The 16,934-nt window shown below is 40.9% G+C and overlaps 1 protein-coding gene across 1 annotated transcript in view; it reads left to right on the plus strand.

Moving 5' to 3' along the window:
- The window catches only part of Tmem165 (transmembrane protein 165), a 23,194-nt gene that overhangs the window by 4,753 nt on the left and 1,507 nt on the right, over window positions 1-16,934 (plus strand). Inside the window, exons 2-5 of the mRNA XM_013009163.1 lie at window positions 5,566-5,791; window positions 11,397-11,572; window positions 12,167-12,349; window positions 16,343-16,448. Of these exons, the coding sequence (XP_012864617.1) occupies window positions 5,566-5,791; window positions 11,397-11,572; window positions 12,167-12,349; window positions 16,343-16,448 (691 nt within the window). The remainder of the gene's footprint in view (window positions 1-5,565; window positions 5,792-11,396; window positions 11,573-12,166; window positions 12,350-16,342; window positions 16,449-16,934) is intronic.

Below are 16,934 nucleotides of genomic sequence, written 5' to 3' on the forward strand. Positions count from 1 at the left end.
TAACTATATTTCTTTTTTTTTTAATTGAGAAAATACTGTACAGAGGGGTTACAATTACATGGGCAAGATAATGAGTACATTTCTTATCAAGCATTGTAGCCTCCTCCTTTGTTCCCCCTTCCCAGTTATATGTATATTTTTGTGTACACTTTTTGTAATTTCTGAAAAAGGTTTCTTCTGACTTCCTATCAGTAATGTAGGAGAGAAGCTAGTCCTGAGCTCGCCCTGATTTTCCTGATTCCTTTATCTTTAAATACTACTTCTCGTTTGGTTTTTGCTTTTATGCAGGGACATCAGTCTTGATAGCAAGCTGTAGGTTTTGTTTCAAAGCAAGCATCTTCTGTAGTTCCAGCATATGTAGTTGGAGATTGCTTGTAGGTATTTCTGTTGATGCATTCATTTGTGCTCACTGAACTCTGGAGAAGAATTGCTTTTCTTCCTGTTATTTTCTCTTGAGGGTCATGTAAGTACAAAAGAATACTTTTTAAATGAGGATACTTTGTATATATAGTTTTTTACTTTGGAATTAAAGCTGATTTTCAGAAGAGTTTTACCTTTTTTTAAAAAAAATCTGTTTTTAAGTTTCAGGTTGCTGGTCCTGTTTTCAAGATGCAGTTCCGCTGGGTGCAGGTGGCTCAATGCCTGTAATCCTAGCTATTCAGGAGGCTGAGATCTGAGGATCATGTTCAAAGCCAGCCCGGGCAGGAAAGTCCAAGAGACTCTTTATCTCCAATAAACCACCAGAAAACCGGAAGTGGCACTGTGGCTCAAGCGGTAGCGCGCTGGCCTTGAGCTGAAGAGCTGAGGGAAAGCGCCCAAGCCCAGAGTTCAAGTCCCATGACCGACAAAAAAAAAAAGGAAGAAAGGAAAAAAAAGATGCAGTTCCTGTTTCAGGCATTAACCTACTGAGGCAGTGGTGTTTGTACGAGGAGAGCCCTTAGTATTTTGTTACTTCCTGTGATATAACACTGGAGAAACACAATTGGAATTGCATTCTGCACCTGACCTTTCTCCTTTATGAGTCTTCATATTTGCTGCTATGCTCATACTTTCTGCTTTCTTGTTTTCAACAAAGCTACCATCTTTCCATATCTTCTGATTCCATGTTCTGTTCCTCTGGTACTTTCTCCTTTTTAGTGTTTGCTTCCTATCTGCTTACACATGGTCACAGATTTCTCCTGTTTGGAGAAAGGGGGAAAAAAGCTATTCATTTCACCCTATTTTGGTTCCCACTTAAAAAAAATATATAGCATGCAATGGTTGTATGTAGGTGGTTTTATTATGACATAACCACATGTTTACAATGTGTCCTGGTTAGTCTTACCCCAGTATCACTCTCCCTCATTTCCCTCATCCTTCTTAAAACATTTTAACAGGTTTCCTCATTCTGTTTTCAGAATGGTTAACTGGAACAGAGCCACTGTCATTTAAGTTATCTATAGTTACTCTGAAGTTTTAGGTAGAGTTAAATAATTAGAAACTGGTTGATGAGGCCATTAAATATTATTTTTTTGAACTCAGGCCTGGGTGTGTCTCTGAGCTCTTGCTCAAGGCTAACATTGTACCACTTTGAGCGATAGCTCCATTTTTGAGTGGCTAATTGGAGATGAGAGTCACACAGGGACTTTTCTGCCCAGGCTGGCTTCATACTGTGACCCTCAGATCTCAGTCTCTTGATTACAGCTTCAGATTAGAGGCATGAGACACCAGTGCCCAGCACTAATTCTGGTTGTTCTGGTTTCTTCCCTGGATACTGTTATTTTTACTCTTTGTTGAGATTTGATGAGCATTTATAATCATGTGCATACTATTTCAGGTTGCTTTTCTGTTTCCCTTACTCCTAAAGAATATATATATGTAAATATATATTCTATAGTCTGTCTAGATTGGATACATATATATTATTCTCTATAGATTGCATACATAAAACATTTCAGCTCAAATATTGTAATGATTTTTCATATTAGTATGTCTAGGACACTTGTAAACTTTTAACCCTGGAGTTTAAATGGTAATGGATTTCCCATCTAACAGTTCCCTATTGGTTGTCTCATTTTACTGCAAATGATAGTATTACATTTATATGTGTTTCACATACGAAATGCAACTCCGGAATATTTCTTTCTTGGACTTTGTTTCTGCCATGACTCTTTGCCCACAGTACTCCCACAATTGTATTTGGGGGAGCGGGGAGCAGGATCATTAATAGGGTAGTTACTAGGATAGGCCTTGTTCAAGTGGTTCTCCTTGAGTTCAGTCTGGAGGAGTCCAGATGAACCAGGGGAAGATGAGGTAGGAAGAGAAGGAAGCCCAAAACTATGGACATGAGCTTTGTGTAATGAGCAGATACAAGTTTGACAGCAGTATGGAGACAAGGCATGTTCACATGCTTCATTAAAGTCAGGTGTGATAGTAGCACATGCCACCAGGACTCAGGAGGATCACAAGTTTGAGGCCAGTCTGGACTACATAACGACCATATAGAAGAGAGGGGTAGGGAGAAACCCCCCAAATTTATTAGTTATGTTAGAAAATACTGTGATGAATGTATTGGGTTGATTTTTTTTAACCCAATTTAAACTTACTTTTGCTTCTTAAAACAGTAATTAACTACCAGCAAATGTGAAATTGCCTTACATGGCTGTTTTTGGTGGTTTGCATTTTCTGTTAAAACAGGGCTGCTGTAGCTTACCCAGGAGGGAGTAGTAGGTTTGTTTTTGGAATTAATGTGTGCTTTGGGAAGTATGGGATAGTTTCCAGAATTAAGTGTTGAATTTTATGTTAAGTGATGTGAAGTAATTAGTTTCAGGGAGATTAATAAGTTGGTCTTATGTGGTGCTATAAGAACATACGTGCTAGGATGTCCTAAGGACTTTATTCATTCAACCCTCAAAACAGTCATGTGAGGCGTGGTACTTTACAGATGAACTTTGAGTCACACAGAACATTTTCTTACCTTACAGGCCCAAGGTCATACAGTCATTGGTAATGCTTTGATATGAACCCAGACAATTTTAATTCAAGACCCTGTGAAATTAATTCCTACCTCACTAGGGAGGGGATTAGACAAGGAAATGCCCCGTGCCCAGTGACCCTGTTAATTGGATTTTAAAAACATCTGCCTTAATACTTGTTACTCAAAATGCAGAGATCTGAGAATCTAGGTTTGGAGCTGGCGCAGGTGGGAAAGTCCTCAAGACTCTACCTCCAATTAATCAGCAACAGACCTGAACTAAAGGTGGCTCAAGAATTACCTGTTTAATTAAGAAAAAAAATTTTTTTTTTGGTTGGTCATGGGGCTTGAACGTAAGAAATTTTTTTTTTTTTTTGGGTCTGGTCGTGGGGCCTGAACTCTGGCCCTGGGCGCTGTCCCTCAGCTCTTCAGCTCAAGGCTAGCTCTCTACCACTTGACCCACAGCGCCACTTCCGGCTTTTTTCTTTTTGCTTATGTGGTGCTGAGGAATCGAACCCAGGGCCTCAGGCATGTAAGGCAAGTGTTCTACCACTGAGCCACCTTCCCAGCCCAAACTTAAGAAATTCTAAGCTTGATTCATGCCTGTAATCCTAGCTACTCAGAAGGCTGAGATCCAAGGATCAAAGTTCAAAGCCATTTGGGGCAGAAAGTTCATGTTATTAACCATCAGAAAACCAGAAGTGATGCTGTGGCTCAAAGTGCTAAAGTGCTAGCAATGACTGAAAATGGCCAGGACAGCACTGAGTTCAAGCCACTGTTATTTACTTAAAAGTCTAATGCTTAAATGTTTTTGTTCTATACTTTGGTTATTTTAAAGTCCAATAATATGTGTAACAGGTTTTTATATTGTATAAAGCATGTTCTCAGGATTTTATTTTTTGTCTCTTAGCTTTCCAAAGATGGACAAAGTTAAAAATTAAAGAGAAAGGGGTGACATTGATCAACATGCATTGTATCTACAAACTCACAGGTTGAAACCTCTATACAACTACTTACAGACAAAAGCAAACTGAAGGATAATTTGTTAGGCTTGGAAGAGACCTTTGAAAGTGATTTGCATGCCTGAGGCCCTGGGTTCGATTCCTCAGCACCACATAAGCAAAAAGAAAAAAGCCGAAGTGGCGCTGTGGCTCAAGTGGTAGAGCACTACCTTGAGCTGAAGAGCTGAGGGACAGCGCCCAGGCCCAGAGTTCAGGCCTCACAACCAGACCCCGCTCCCCCCTCAAAATGAAAGTGATTGATCTTGCCTAGGGTTTTTTCTTGGTTAATATGATAATTCTTGGTGTCTGGGACTGTCCCATGCATGGGAGGGTGCTTAGCATCTTGGCCTCTACCCATTAGATGTCAGTAGTTCCCCTTCAGTTGTAGTAATGAAAATGTCACCCAATGTCACCATGTAGCACCTTTGAGACATAGTCACCCTTTGAAGAAAGTCACCCTATTCAAGAATAGTGTGCTGTCTAGTTCCATTAAGTGCTGGTTTCTTTTTTTGGAACTAAGTTGTTGAGCAGTGAGCTAACCACCTTCTCTTACAGCTCATTCGAGCTTCAGGGGACTTGAGATAGAAATCTTTTTTTTTCCATATTAAGTAAGCTAAAGCCTGTCAACACCTTTTTAACTCTCTCAGGACCCAGTGGATAGAGTGAGATACATACTTTCTGTTTACTGGAACACAGTAGTTCTCTCCCTTCTTCTGACTGGTCTCTCATGGTTGCCTTAGAACTCAAGCTAGCAAACATTTTTAGTAATGAGCCCAGACAATAACTAGATTTTGTAGACATGCAGCATACGTAGGATCTTCCTTGTATAATCTTCCTCACCTGATTTCCTCCCTCTGTTTTTATAATCTGCAAAAATGTAAACAACATTCTCAGCTCAAGACAGCCTGGGTTTGGCCTCATGGATGGTTTGCTGAACCTGGGCTTTAGAATTGTTTTCTGTGGCAGGGGATCTGCAGTGTCTTCTTACAGTCTGGGGCCCTGAGCTGTCTGGAACTTAGGAGAAGGCTGAGCGGCAAGCACCACACTGCTTACTGACGTCGAGAGTTGTGTCACATGTCTATCTTGGACTCAGCTTTGTCTTTTTTTATTAGTCCACATTACTTTCTAGGGTATTTTTAGACTTCATTTTAGGGCCATCTATATATCTAGCTGTTTTAAACTTCCTCTTCGCTACAGGCAACTCTTGTTCTAGCCTTTGAGAGCTTTCTGGATCTTACTTTGTCCTTTACAATGTCAGTGAAATGTCTCTCACATTGTATGTTTGATAAACATAGCTGGATCTTCCACACAGAACACTAGGAAAAGGTTGAGAGATAAGGACTAAATCTTAGATGAGACATTTAAAAAATAAGAGGATTTTAGTGTATGAGCATAGCTAATTTATATTCTAAATTGTTTTGAAGAATTCTGTGTAAATCTGAATTTTAGCACATATTTTCAAAGGTGACTATCATTACTCATGGTTTTTAAAATAAGATAGAAAATATACGTAAAGGCTGCAATGAATAAAAACTGAGTCATTCACATGTAGAATACAGTAATTTTAAATAATCATTTTTTTCAGAAAGTAAATTTATTTTTAAATTTCAGAAAGGATTTACACCAGCAGCCCCGGTTCATACAAATAAAGAAGATCCAGCAGCCCAAACCAATCTGGGCTTTATCCACGCATTTGTCGCTGCCATATCAGTAATCATCGTGTCCGAGCTGGGTGACAAGACATTCTTCATAGCTGCCATCATGGCCATGCGCTATAACCGCTTGACTGTTATGGCTGGAGCCATGCTTGCCTTGGCGCTGATGACCTGCTTATCAGGTGAGTGTGCTTTGCCTCTGGTGATTTTGCTCAATTACCAGATAAAGCCTGGTGTGGAACATTTGAGTTATTGAATCATTTGACTAGTTACCATGGGATTTGATTTATGTTCCAGAATCTATTAAACAGCTAATGGAACATAAATTCTTGAAGCGGTCTTTTACCTTTTTTCGGGGGGTTGTGAGGCATGAACTTGGGACCTAACGTGCTCTCCCTATAATCGCAGCTACTCAGGAGGCCAAGCCCAGGCAGGAAAGTCCGTGAGACTATCTCCAATTAACTGTCAGAAAGCTGGAAATGTCACTCAAAGTGGTAGAGCACTAGTCTTGAGCTGAAGAGCTAAAGGACAGCACCCAGGCTCTGAGTTCAAGCCCCATGACTGACTAAAAAAAAAAAAGCAAAACATAACTTTCTTTTCAGAAGTAAACGTTAGAGAAGTAGGAGGGAACTTTACACAGTGGTTATCACATATTTGGAATGAGTTTGCAGTGTGTCAGAGAAAGTATTGCTGAAACTTCTGGCTTGAGAAGACATGGAAAACCATTGTGTTTATATGCCTCTTCTCTGCTCTGAAGCCTGGCTGGCTCCTCAGTTCTCCATACCTTCTCTCCCTCTAGCTGTGGGGCTCTGAGAGCTATCACTTGGAGGGTTTTCTTATTTTTTTGTGCCAGTGCTGGGGCTTGAATTCAGGTTCTATACGCTGTCCCTGAGTTACTTTGCTCAAGGCTATTGCTCTACCATTTGAACTACAGCTCTACTTCCATCTTTTTGGTGGTTTATTGGAGATAATAGTCTTAATAGATTTTTCTGCTAGGGATGACTTCAAAACATGATCTTCAGATCTTAGCTTCCTGAGAAGCAGTAATTATAGGTGTGAGCCAGTGGTGCCTGGCTTTAAAACCTTTCTTTTTTTTTTTTCCTTTTCTTTTTCTTTTTTGTCAGACATAGTGCTTGAAATCAGGGCTTGGGCACTATCCCTGAGCTCTTTTGCCCAAGGCTAGTGCTCTACCACTTTGAGCTACAGCTCTACTTCTGGTTTTCTGGTGGTTAATTGGAGATGAGTCTTATAAACTTCCCTGCCCTGGCTGGCTTAGAACTCTGATCTTTAGATCTCAGCCTCAAGTAGCTAGAATTACAGATGTGTGCCACCGTTTTACCCGGCTTGGTAGCTTTTAAAATTACAGCCAACTTAATCACTAACACATTAACTTTCCTAAGCTCCATATTTCACAGACTTCTTGAGATCTACTTATACCCTTCACAACCAATTCTGGGCAGAGTATTTTTGTCCTACTGTTTTACCAGTCAGGAACAATCCTTTAAGATAAAGTATACTTTATAAAATACTGTTTTTTTTTGGGGGGGGTGTTCGGTCATGGGGCCTGAACTCTGGGCCTGGGCACTGTCCCTCAGCTCTTCAGCTCAAGGCTAGCGCTCTACCACTTGAGCCACAGCGCCACTTCCAGCTTTTTTTTTCTTTTTGCTTATGTGGTGCTGAGGAATCGAACCCAGGGCCTCATGCATGCAAGACAAGCGCTCTACCACTGAGCCACCTTCCCAGCCCCAAAATACTTTTTCACTCTAAACCATTTCTTTTTTTCTCTAACTTCCTTCTTCAGAAACTTTCTTCCTGTATCTTTGTTACTTGCTGATTGCTGTCTCTTTCTAGAGTGCCTTTTAGTGTGATAGGAAAGTTAGGAAAGGAATATACTTTCAATAGACAGAAAACAGGTCATCTCTAGATGAAGAATAGCAATGATTTTTACCACCACACAGTTTTAAGTATGTTAAGTCCTTCTCCAGAACCCTCTGGGTTGACTCACTGTCCCAACAGGGAGTAACTTCATTATATTTGACTTCTGGGGCATGGTTCACTGGCCTAGCTAAGTAAGTTAAAAATCCATTGTTTCACATCTATTTGTTGACCCACCTTAGGTTGGTATGAAGTCTCCCATTAATCCTTAGGTGGACATAGTACTCAAGAAATGCATTTTGTACATTCCATAATCTTAGTGCCATCTAGCTTGGTTGTAAAGTTTAATTACACATTTTCTCTAGGAGACCTTCCCATCTTCCATTTTAAGATCCCTTTGCTCATAGATAGCTGCTACCTAGTAGTATTCCCCACTCAGGCACTCAAGTTTCTAAAATATTCTAGGCAATCTACAATGTTCTAATGGCTAGTAAGTTGAAGTCAGTCTTTGGCTACTACTTCCTGGAATATAGGCCTAGGTCTGAAGTCCTTACCTTTGTTAACCGTAGATACAGAGAGCTTGAGAGGTGTATAGAGCAACAGAGTTCTTTTCCTTCCACAGATGATCATAATTAGGTAACAGTACTAAAACACTATTGGTTTTTTATGTTCAAAACCACGTGAATCTAGAGGATTTTGCAGGTAGAAGACTCCCTGTGTAGTCATGTGTTACATTGGTCTGGACTCAACTATACTGGCTAAATTGTCTGGAACATGTGTGGTAGTTTATCAAGGATATCCTGTTTTGAAGTATATGCCTTTAATCATTTTTACCTTTGAGTTAACTCTTAAGATGTGTCAGCTTTATTTAGTTTTATAGTCTGGAAACAAACTTGGCTAAAACATTAACTGTAAAGGCCAGCGAAGAGGAGGAACACCTGGCTTCTCTTGGAGCTATCAAACAGTGGTTGAAAGGAAGGCTAGGATACAAGTTCCTGTCCAGGTAGAAGGTGGACAGGCATGGTATCAGGTACATCAAGTAATCATGCTTATGAACTTTTTTCCCCCTCGACTTCTCAGCTTTACTGAGTGTGTGTGTGTGGTAGTACTGGGATTTGAACTCTGGCTTGGGCTCTGTCCCTGAGCTCTTTTTGCTCAAGGCTAGCACTCTACCACTTGAGCCATAGCTCCACTTTCAGCATATTTTGGTTCCTTAGATTTCTGATGTTAGCCTCCTGAGAGTAGCCAGGATTACAGGCGTGAGCCACTGGCACCTGGTGGCTTTAGTTACTTTTTTTTTTTTGGTCAGTGGTGGACCTGAACTCTGGGCCTAGGCACTGTCACTCAGCTCTTAAACTCAAGGCTAGCACTCTACCACTTGAGCCACAGCACCACTTCAGGCTTTTTCTGCTTTTTCCTCTGCTGAGGAATCAAACCCAGGGCTTCATACATACGAAGCAAGCACTCTACCACTGAGCCACCTTTCCAGCCCCCTGTAGTTACATTTGAAGGGGCAGGTACAAATGACTTCATTTGAAAGTCCCCTTCTCCTTTATACAGTCTTCCTTTATTCTTAATACCCCAGCCCTTGGGAAGATACTTTTAGACAATACAAATACCTTTTCTTGAGGGGAGGGTTTGAACTCAGGGCTTGGCACCCTTGCTTGGCTTTTTTCTGAGGGTTGGTTCTCTACCACTTGAGCCTACTTTCTGTCGGTTTTTGCTGGTTAATTGGAGATAGTCTCATGATCTGAAAGCCTCAGATCTCAGCCTTCTGAGTAGTTAGGATTACAGGCGTGGACCACCTGTAATCTGTATTGGCTCAGATAACCTATTCCCCATAAATCTAGCATAATTTTTGTATGATCAAAACCTTCCAGGTATCCAGAGCTTCCTGTTTGTCACCCATCTTTCTCCCACATCCTGCCTGTTTCCTGCCCCCCAGACCTATTTCACATTTGCTACTTCCTTTATCACATAGGTTCCTTGAATATTCTTGCTGTATTTGTCTCCTGCTCCCTTTTTCATTCATAAACCTCCTTCCCACTTATCCCCCCCCCCGCCTTCCCATCTTGATTCAGTTTCCTAATATTCATTCAGTTAAACTGTTTAAAAGATTTATACTATGGAGATCCATTCACATTTAATTATAACCCCTGTACAACACTTTGAAATTCAGATAAAATAGAATTGCAGTTGAAAGAAAACCTTTTCTTGATGATTGCAAAATGATGACTTTCTAATTCATGTCTGTATACAGAGATGAGCTCTGGCATTGCCCTGTAATAAGAGAACTTCCCGTCTTTTTTCTTGTCTATTTACTGTCAGTATAGACTGCAGTTTATAGTTAGTAAGCTGTTTTGGGAGCCTTTTCAGGCTGCTTTGCCTCCTCTGTTCTTGTAGCATCATCTGGTTCTGTTCTTTTTAGTAGAGCAAGAGACCACAGGCTCATCCTTTGTCTAATGTGCCCCCTTGTGGGATTGGTCATTTCCATGGAGCTCTTTAGGGGAGTATGGTATTAGAACCCGTGATCTGAGTCTTTATTTCTTGACCTTGTAGTGGTTGGACTTAGAAAATATATGCCTAAAGTAACTGTGTGTGTGCATACATATTAGAGATTTTCTTCCAGTTTTATAAAATAGACTTTAAATAGCTTAAAAGGGCAGAGTTTGAATCATGTTACATGAGAATCTTGTCAAGATTCTTCATGGTTGAAGTTTATATTGATGAAGAAATGTTACCTATGTACCTATGTATTGTTGCTTCTGTGTTATAAAATCTTGGGAATCTTTGGAGGGCATCTGAGCTAGCCTCCCTCAACTACTGTATCTTGTACAACACAGAGGTTGAACATATCTGGAGAGAAGTTCAGTATCTTAATTAAGGAAAGCTCTTGTGAGTATAAGCAATATGGAAATTAGTGTGAAGGTTCCTTAAAGAAACTGTCGTACCATTCTTGGGCCTATACCCAGTCAATACACAGCAAAGAGACCTGCATGTCATGTTTATTACTGCTTTCTTCACAGCAGCCAAATGATGGAGTCAGCTGTGTGATTAAAAACTAACAAATGGATAAAGAAAATAATGGTACATGTGTACCAATGGAATATTCAGCTATAAAGAAAAATGAAATTATCACTTGTAGGAAAGTATATGGAACTCTGGGGATCATGCTGAGTGAGCTCATTTGCAGACTTGGAAGACACACACTTGGCATATGTATTTTTAACAGAACTTGATTATAACTGTGGGACTATCTGATGAGGGGACAAGGTGGGGCGAGGAAGAGGGAAAGAGTAATGGAGGGTAAATACATTGTACAGAGGGGTTACAATTACATGGGCAAGGTAATGAGACATGTCTTATCAAGCATTGTTTTCCTCCTCATTTGTTTTCCCCCTACCATCACTTCTATCTTCTCCCCACCCCCCAGCCTTGCTGTTTAACAATAGGGGGCGGCAGATATAGAAAACAGTAATCAACTTACCCTGTATATATTTTAGTCAGAAGGAGTAGTATGAGCTGTAGGTGAGAGTGGTGAAGTACTTTATATGCATGTGTGAAGATAAAACAGAAATCTATTCAGGTTATTTTAATGGGGAGGGAGGATGGAGAGTGAGGGAGTTTGATTGGAGTACATTGTATGCACGTATGGAAATGAAATAATGAACTTTTCCAGGTACAACTAATGCATTGCTAATAAAACTCTTAAGAAAGTTCTTGTGGAAAGTGTGTCATCTTCAAGAAGGCTTGTCTACTTCTTAGTGAACAATTATTTCCAGTTATTACATAGATTCTAACATGAACCAGCTTTCTTTGACAGTGAATTATAATTTCTTGAAGTAAACCATTTTCTTGGTCTTCTGTGAAACATACCAGTTAACCAGATACACCGCTGGCATCTTTTTGCAGTTTTGTTTGGCTATGCTACCACAGTCATCCCCCGGGTGTATACATACTATGTTTCAACTGCATTATTTGCCATTTTTGGCATTCGAATGCTACGGGAAGGCTTAAAGATGAGTCCAGATGAGGGCCAAGAGGAACTGGAAGAAGTTCAAGCAGAGTTAAAGAAGAAAGATGAAGAAGTAAGTCTGTTGAATATCTGGGCCCAAAACAGACATAATGAGGAGTAAAAACTACCTAAAGATTTTTCAATGACCATATCGTATGATATATGAAGGCTGTACAAGAGGAGCTAATTTTCATGTGTTTGTGTGCGCGTGCACATACACTTGCCAGTATTGAGGCTTGAACCTCAGAGCCTTCATTCAAGGCTAGTGATATACCACTTGAGCCAGGGCTCCACCTAAGTAGCTGGGATTACAGGTATGAGCCATCAGTGCCCAGCAGAGTCTGTTCCTGTAATCTGGTTGTGATAGACTTAGGTCAGTGTGAATGTGGTAAAGGAAGCAGAAGGAAAACACTAGACGTGGCAGTTGGCTTCCTTATGTTGATTATAAGCTCCTGAAAAGCAGGGGCCATGTTAAAATTTATAAGTCGCTTCCATAGCATATAGAGTAGTAAATAAATCACTAGAAGTAGTTTTGTTTGGAATGAAGAAACTTGGGGGCAACATTTTTTTGGAGCATATTCCAAGGTATTTAAACACTTTAAAATAAGTGCTTTTATGTCACTTTGATTTCCTTGCTGGCATTAATGTCAATTTTCATTTGTTTTAGTTTCAACGAACCAAACTTTTGAATGGACCAGCAGATGTTGAAACGGGTACAAGCACAACGATACCTCAGAAAAAGTGGTTGCATTTCATTTCACCCATTTTTGTTCAGGCTCTTACACTAACATTCTTAGCGGAATGGGGAGACCGCTCTCAACTCACTACAATTGTTTTGGCAGCTAGAGAGGTGAGTGTTTGAGAGAAGACTGCTTTTGTATTACCTTGCTTGGATGGCCATCACTCATCTTGCCAACCTCTCAAATTAGCTCCCACTTTGCAGTTCGTGTGTCCAGAGTGAGTCGGTCTGTTTTTTGTTTCCCCAGTACTGCTTAAACTTAGCACCTGGGTATTGTCCATTAGGTTTCTCACTCAAGGCTGATACTCTGCCTCTTCAGCCATAGTTCCACTTCTGACTTACGACTTTTTGATGTTTAATTGGAGAAAAGCATCTCATAGGGGCTGGGATGTAGCTCACTGGAAAAGTGCTTGTCTAGCAAGTGCATCTTCCTGGGTTGGATCCCCAGAACCAAAAGAGAAAAAAAAAAAAAAGGAGTATCTCATGGGTTTTCCTGAGTTGGCTTCAAACCTTTATTCTCAGATTTTAGCCTCTTGAGTAGGTAGGATTAAAGGTATGAGCCACTGGTACCCTGCTTTTAAATTTTTGATCCCCTCTTGCTAAGTTCTTTTCTTTTCTTTTTTCTGCTTCACGCTGTATGCTTGTTAGGAATATCAATTGTTAGCTGAGGGTATGGTGGTGGTACATGCCTGTAATCATAGCTCTCAGGAAGTGAAGATATGAGGATGCTAAGTTTGAGGTCAGCTTGGGATACCCTCTCTCAAACAAACAAAAAGAGAATGTATTGGTATGATACTATTAAAGGACGGCTTGACAATTTAGTGTTTATTCCTATACTAAAGAGATAATTGAGTTGCTGTAGTTGAGTAGAAATTGTGTAGCTCTTTGAATGCTAACTCTTCAGCAGCATCTTAATGACATAGAGAATTTTTTTTTTTGGGTCCAGTTGTGGGGCCTGAACTCTGGGCCTGGGCACTGTCCCTCAGCTCTTCAGCTCAAGGCTAGCACTTTACCACTTGAGCCATGGCGCCACTTCTGGCTTTTTTATTTTTTCTGCTTATGTGGTGCTGAGGAATCAATCAAACCCAGGGCCTCATGCATGCAAGGCAAGTGCTGCTATCACTGAGCTACCTTCGCAGCCCAGACATGGAGAAATTTTAAAAGGTGGCTTACTTTTAAGATATAAAGACTGTATAAAACTTAAGCAGTTCCAATTATATAGGAGACATAGGAGGAAGGCTGAAGTCTGAGACCTATCCAGACAGAATTGTGCATCTACATGAAAATAGCTGAAACAAAACCAAAAAATAACACGGATGGGGGCATGGCTCAAGTGGTAGAGCACTTGCTAACATGACCCTGAATTCAATCCCTATTGCTCACAAAAGGACAAGTATTTTATTTACAAACCTTCATTGTTTTTGAGAGGAATAATAACTATCTTAATGTAAGTTGTCGGTTACTATTGACACAGGCTTATCAAGATGTATGAGAGGATTACTTAACCAGTCATGGTCTTACCTAGTTTTATATCAAGTGGTACTATTTCAGATTAAAAGTAGGATTTATGTGGAAATGGCTACAGAACAACATACTTACATAGACTGCAGTTAAAGCATTTGAGGCCAGGACTTAGATAATTTGGAATGGTCTTTTTCATTCTATTCCTGTAAAACACATTTTGGTTTAGAATGTCTTCTAATGGCTATGACCTGTCTGTCGGCTTCTGTTGCTTCTCACATTGTCAGAATTTGGACTTGGAGGTGACCAGGAGGTTGTGAGTGCTTGCAGCTGGGTGAGCTCAGGTGCGCCGCATGTAGCCCACTCTCTTATGTGGCCGTTAGCACTTCGCTGTGCCTTCTGTATTTTCTCATGTGAAAGTTGAGATGACTGCATGGATTCTGGTGGTCCCTGACACAGCATTCTGCCATCCTTCCCCACTACTGGGCACCACAGTGGTTGTTAAAGAGCTCCCACAGATCAGAAATAGCATCCACTAAGAAATGTTTGCTTTTTCCTCTGTATGAGCCAGCCATGCATTGCCCTTTGTCTCAGCTTTATCTCTGCTTCCAACACAGTGTTCCCAGACTGGATTTCTCTGAGTCCTAGTTATTTTGAGTACAAGGCAAAAAAGGGGGCATAGAAAACACCTACATAATACAACCTTAAAAAAGTCAATGTACAATGTATATACAATATACAAACTGAAAAACATTAGAGGAACTGTCTTATTCAATTTAATGTATTTCAAGTATCATTTTCAAATAGAAGGATGTCACTTTCTGGAGTAGCATTTTGACTTTCTCGCATACGATAGATTTGGGGCAGTGTAGTTGTACTATTCCCATACTTCTCCCAGCTGCCAGTAGATGCTTGAAGCCATTTTCACTTTGTGCACATACACTGCCTACCCCTCACACAGCCTGACTGCACAAGGAAGCACAAGGCCTTTCCAACTCCCTGCTGTATTCCACATATCCCATCCTGTAGCTGAGATCTTTGCCTTCTCCCAGCCCAACTTTGTGAGTGCTGTACCGGGCACCCATCTCCATTTTTACTGAGAGCTTTCCTCAGTTCAGCTCTCCAGTGCTACTCTTCCTTGCTTCTCGGTCTCAGAGGGCTAGGCTGAGGATAGTAGGACTAGGCTCAACACTCTTACTTCCAGAGATGTTGGCTGGTGCTTCACATGAACTGATTACAGCCAGTGATGAAATCTGCTGTGGTTCTTACAGGCCAATAGCTTGGCCACCTCTTGAGTCTCCTTTGGATAATTCTTCCTGTCATCCCTTGAATGTTGCTTTCCTTGTGGTTGTATTTTCCATATCCTTTTTCTATTCTCAGTGTTTTGTACTGAGGTCTCTTAGCTTATTGGCCATCTGGTTCCACTGACACCTGAGCTTTACCTTCACTTGCTGTCAGTACTCATAACCCTCCTTTTGTTTTAATCATAACAATCTTACCATTGCCCATGCAAAGAATTAGAGAAACTCGTGTTTCATGCCTGATTTTCTTCATTGGTCACCATTATGTGTCAAACTCATCTGCTTTCCTTTGCCTGTAATTTGTTACTCCAGTCCAGGCTAGCATTTTTTTTGGACCAGGGCTGCCACTCTGCCTCTATCTTACTCCTTCCTATTCCACTGACTTTTTTTTTTTTTTTTTTTTTTGCAGAGGTGAAGGGAAGGGGGGAGGGGGTCAGTCATGGGGCTTGAACTTTGGGCCTGGGCACTGTCCCTGAGCTCTTCAGCTCAAGTTGAGTGCTCTGCTACTTGAGCCACAGTGCCACTTGTGGTTTTCTGGTGGTTAATTGGAGATGTCTCGTGGACTTTTCCTGCCTAGGCTGGCTTTGATCCTAGAATCTCAGCTTCCTGAGTAGCTAGGTGGCGTGAGCCACTGGCGCCTGGCTCCACTGGACTTTTAAAGCATAAATGTCTTCTACCATTCCCATGTGAAAAAATAGCCAAGTGTCTTAAGACAAAGCTGAACTCCCAAGTTTATAGTTTGTTTCATGACCTGGCGCCCATCTTTTCCCTCCCAGAGCAGGGATAGAACTCTGGTACTATCACAGGCAAGTGTTTTGCTCCTGCACTCCACTCCACCACCTCCCAGCCCCTTGCTCCTATCTGATAGCTGCCTCTTGTGCCTCACTAGTTATCTAGAAATGCTATTGTTCCCTAGGCTCTTACTGCTGGTCTGTTGCTTTCTCCTTAGAATGTTCCATACCCCACACAAATAACCTCTGTCTCTTCTGGGCTATCTTCTGTAAAATCTTCAGATTCCCCCCCCCCCCAAATTGAACTACCTTTTTGCATGGCAGCATGTGTTTATGGGATGAATTTGTTTCCAACTAAACTAAAGCATTTAAGGTGCAAAACTTCTGCTCTTAGGGAAGTTGGTCATACTATACCATAAAGGAGGTTTAGTCTGACAGTGTATCACTGGCATATATTCCTTCAGGTAGTTATTAACACCTTTTTTTGCAAAGCTACAATACTCCTAGCATTTTGAGAATTACTTAGGCTTTTTGTTGCTTCATCTGTGGTTTCCTTTGATTAGTTTCCTCTTGGATTTCAAGCTAGTAAAGCTACTTACCTTTGCTTCCAGGACCCCTATGGCGTAGCAGTTGGGGGAACAGTAGGACATTGTTTGTGTACGGGTTTGGCAGTAATTGGAGGAAGAATGATAGCACAAAAAATCTCCGTCAGAACTGGTAAGGGTTTTTTGGTTAATTAAAAAGCAGTCTTTTGCTCTAACTTTCTAAAGTCACTGGGAGATTAGAAGTAGGATGTTAGTTTAAATTCTTTTAAAGTATACTGTCTAGTCTTTGAAATTACCACCTTAAGTTCCTGCGCATTATCCATTACTGCAGACTGCTGTTCTCATGGTAGCTGTTTTAATTTGTGGCCATGGATGGGGAAGTGTTGAACTCAGGACTTCATGCTTGCTCAGCTGGCATTTTACTTCTCAAGCCAGGCCCAGGTTTTTGCTGATTATTTTAGGGAGTCTTGTGAACTTGACTGCCTACACTGACGTTGAACCATAATCCTTTGTATCTCAGCTTCCTGGTACCTAAAATTACAATTGTGAGACCTAGGTGTCAGACTTATTAGTACATTTATTTATTTATTTGGGTCCGGTCGTGGGGCCTGAACTCTGGGCCTGGGCACTGTCCCTCATCTCTTCAGCTCAAGGCTAG

This window comes from Dipodomys ordii, unplaced genomic scaffold, assembly GCF_000151885.1.
Source record: "Dipodomys ordii isolate 6190 unplaced genomic scaffold, Dord_2.0 Scaffold8, whole genome shotgun sequence".
Lineage (NCBI taxonomy): Eukaryota > Metazoa > Chordata > Mammalia > Rodentia > Heteromyidae > Dipodomys > Dipodomys ordii.